This window comes from Ipomoea nil, unplaced genomic scaffold, assembly GCF_001879475.1.
Source record: "Ipomoea nil cultivar Tokyo-kokei standard unplaced genomic scaffold, Asagao_1.1 scaffold1237, whole genome shotgun sequence".
In the NCBI taxonomy this organism is placed as follows: domain Eukaryota; kingdom Viridiplantae; phylum Streptophyta; class Magnoliopsida; order Solanales; family Convolvulaceae; genus Ipomoea; species Ipomoea nil.
In genome coordinates, this window is record NW_017617665.1 from 330907 (window position 1) to 332759 (window position 1853).

Here is a 1853-nt window from a genome sequence, read left to right on the forward strand (position 1 = left end):
ATTTGGTGTACTGATACATTATATCTTTTCTTATATTCTTTAATGATAATAATATTTGTAGACATTATATATCTTAGATTAATATAATAAATAAATTTTATTTCATTTAGATTTTAATTAGTAAAAATTTATTAATTATTTTTAAAATAAAAATATTGGGCATATATGTTTTTGCGCGTCACGCATAGAAAAGACTAGTAAATAAATAAAACTTAGAGTTGTTAGATTGTCTTACTTGCTAATTGCTTTTGGAGTTGGAAATAGGAATTTGCAATATTTTTGTATTGACAAGTAGTTCATATTCTCAACCTTGCCATGCTTGAATGGATATCATGGGCTGATCGAGACATAATTCTATAAAATAATATTAATAATAATAATAATAATAATAATAATAATAATAATAATAATAATAATAATAATAATTCTAATCTATTGGTTCATGCTGATGGTCATGTTAAAACAAATTTAGAGTTGTTGGCGTGTATTATTTTCCAATTATGAATATTTTATGGAATTGTTGGGTTGCCCATAGCTTGTAACAAATTCAGGCTCGGCCATGAGCAAGTGCAGGCTGTGTTGGGTGTGAAATGAAGTAATAAGACACTTAATGTTAGACTTGTCATATTTTCCTCTACCGTGTCCACGACCTCGTCCTCTTGAATTTTGTTGATGATGTGTTTTTTCTTGATCATTACCACCACGTGCATCATGATTGCTATTATGGCCTCCAGAACTTCTATTGGAGTGATTACCACCACGTCCCCGTCCTCTACCACGGGAACCACCGGACTTTCGACTTGTCTCGGCAATGGAGACTTGAGCTTGAAAAGCCTGCTCAATTGGCTTTTCAATCTTGTTTTCATTCATACGTTGCTCATGGGCTCGTAAGGAACCAGATAATTGTTTGACTGTCATTTTGGATACATCATTGGCTTCTTCAATTGCTGCTACAATATGCTCAAATCTAGGATTCAAAGTTCTTAGAATTTTTTCTACCATAGCTTGTTCTGTACAAGCCTCTCCATTTCCTTTCATATCATTCGTCAAAGCAAGGATGCGGTTGAAATAGGCATCAACTGGTTCAGAAGGCTCCATATGTAAAAGCTCATATTGACGTCTTAAGGTTTGGAGCCGCACTCTTTTAATTTTTTCGTCACCTTTGTATGAAGTCAGCAACACATCCCACGCTTCATTGGATGTAGTCGCTCCTTCAATCTTCTCAAAAGTCTCGTCACTCATCCCTTGATGGATGTAATATAGTGCCTTCTTATCCTTTTTCTTCATCTCACGATGGGCAGCCTTTTGTGCCTCAGTAGCATTGTCAGCCAAAGTAGCTACCCCGGTTTCCACGATCTCAAGCAATTCATGGTAATCGAATAATACCTTCATCTGGGCACTCCATCGATTATAATTTTTCCCATCCAAAACAGGAACTGAAAGTTGAGTTGTATTGTTCATGGCTCTGATACCAATTGTAGGGTGTGAAATGAAGTAATAAGACACTTAATGCATGAGACTAAGAATACTATAGCACAGAAGAAGAGAACTCTTATATTATCTGTTGAATACTTGTTTACAGAAATGTCTTTATATAGATTAAAGACCAACAATAATATACTGAAAATTAGGATCAAGCTCCCACATGCATGAAGACTAGCATTAATAATAGGAAGACTAAATCATTATTAACTAATTAAAATAATGAATAATAATAATAGTCTAAACTAAAATATCAAAATTAAATATTGCTAACAGGCTGAGCCCTTGCCCAATGCCCGTGCTTGGAAGGGGCCCACCAGCCACCTCCTTTTATATATACTCCGTATTATATATAGTTCCTATAATAATTT

The 1853-nt window shown here is 34.2% G+C and overlaps 1 protein-coding gene across 1 annotated transcript; it reads right to left on the bottom strand.

The window, feature by feature from the left end:
* Positions 1-498: 498 nt before the first annotated feature.
* Positions 499-1461, bottom strand: LOC109183932. The gene has a single exon (XM_019333959.1). The coding sequence runs from the start codon at positions 1459-1461 to the stop codon at positions 499-501; it is 963 nt and encodes a 320-aa protein (XP_019189504.1).
* Positions 1462-1853: the final 392 nt, after the last annotated feature.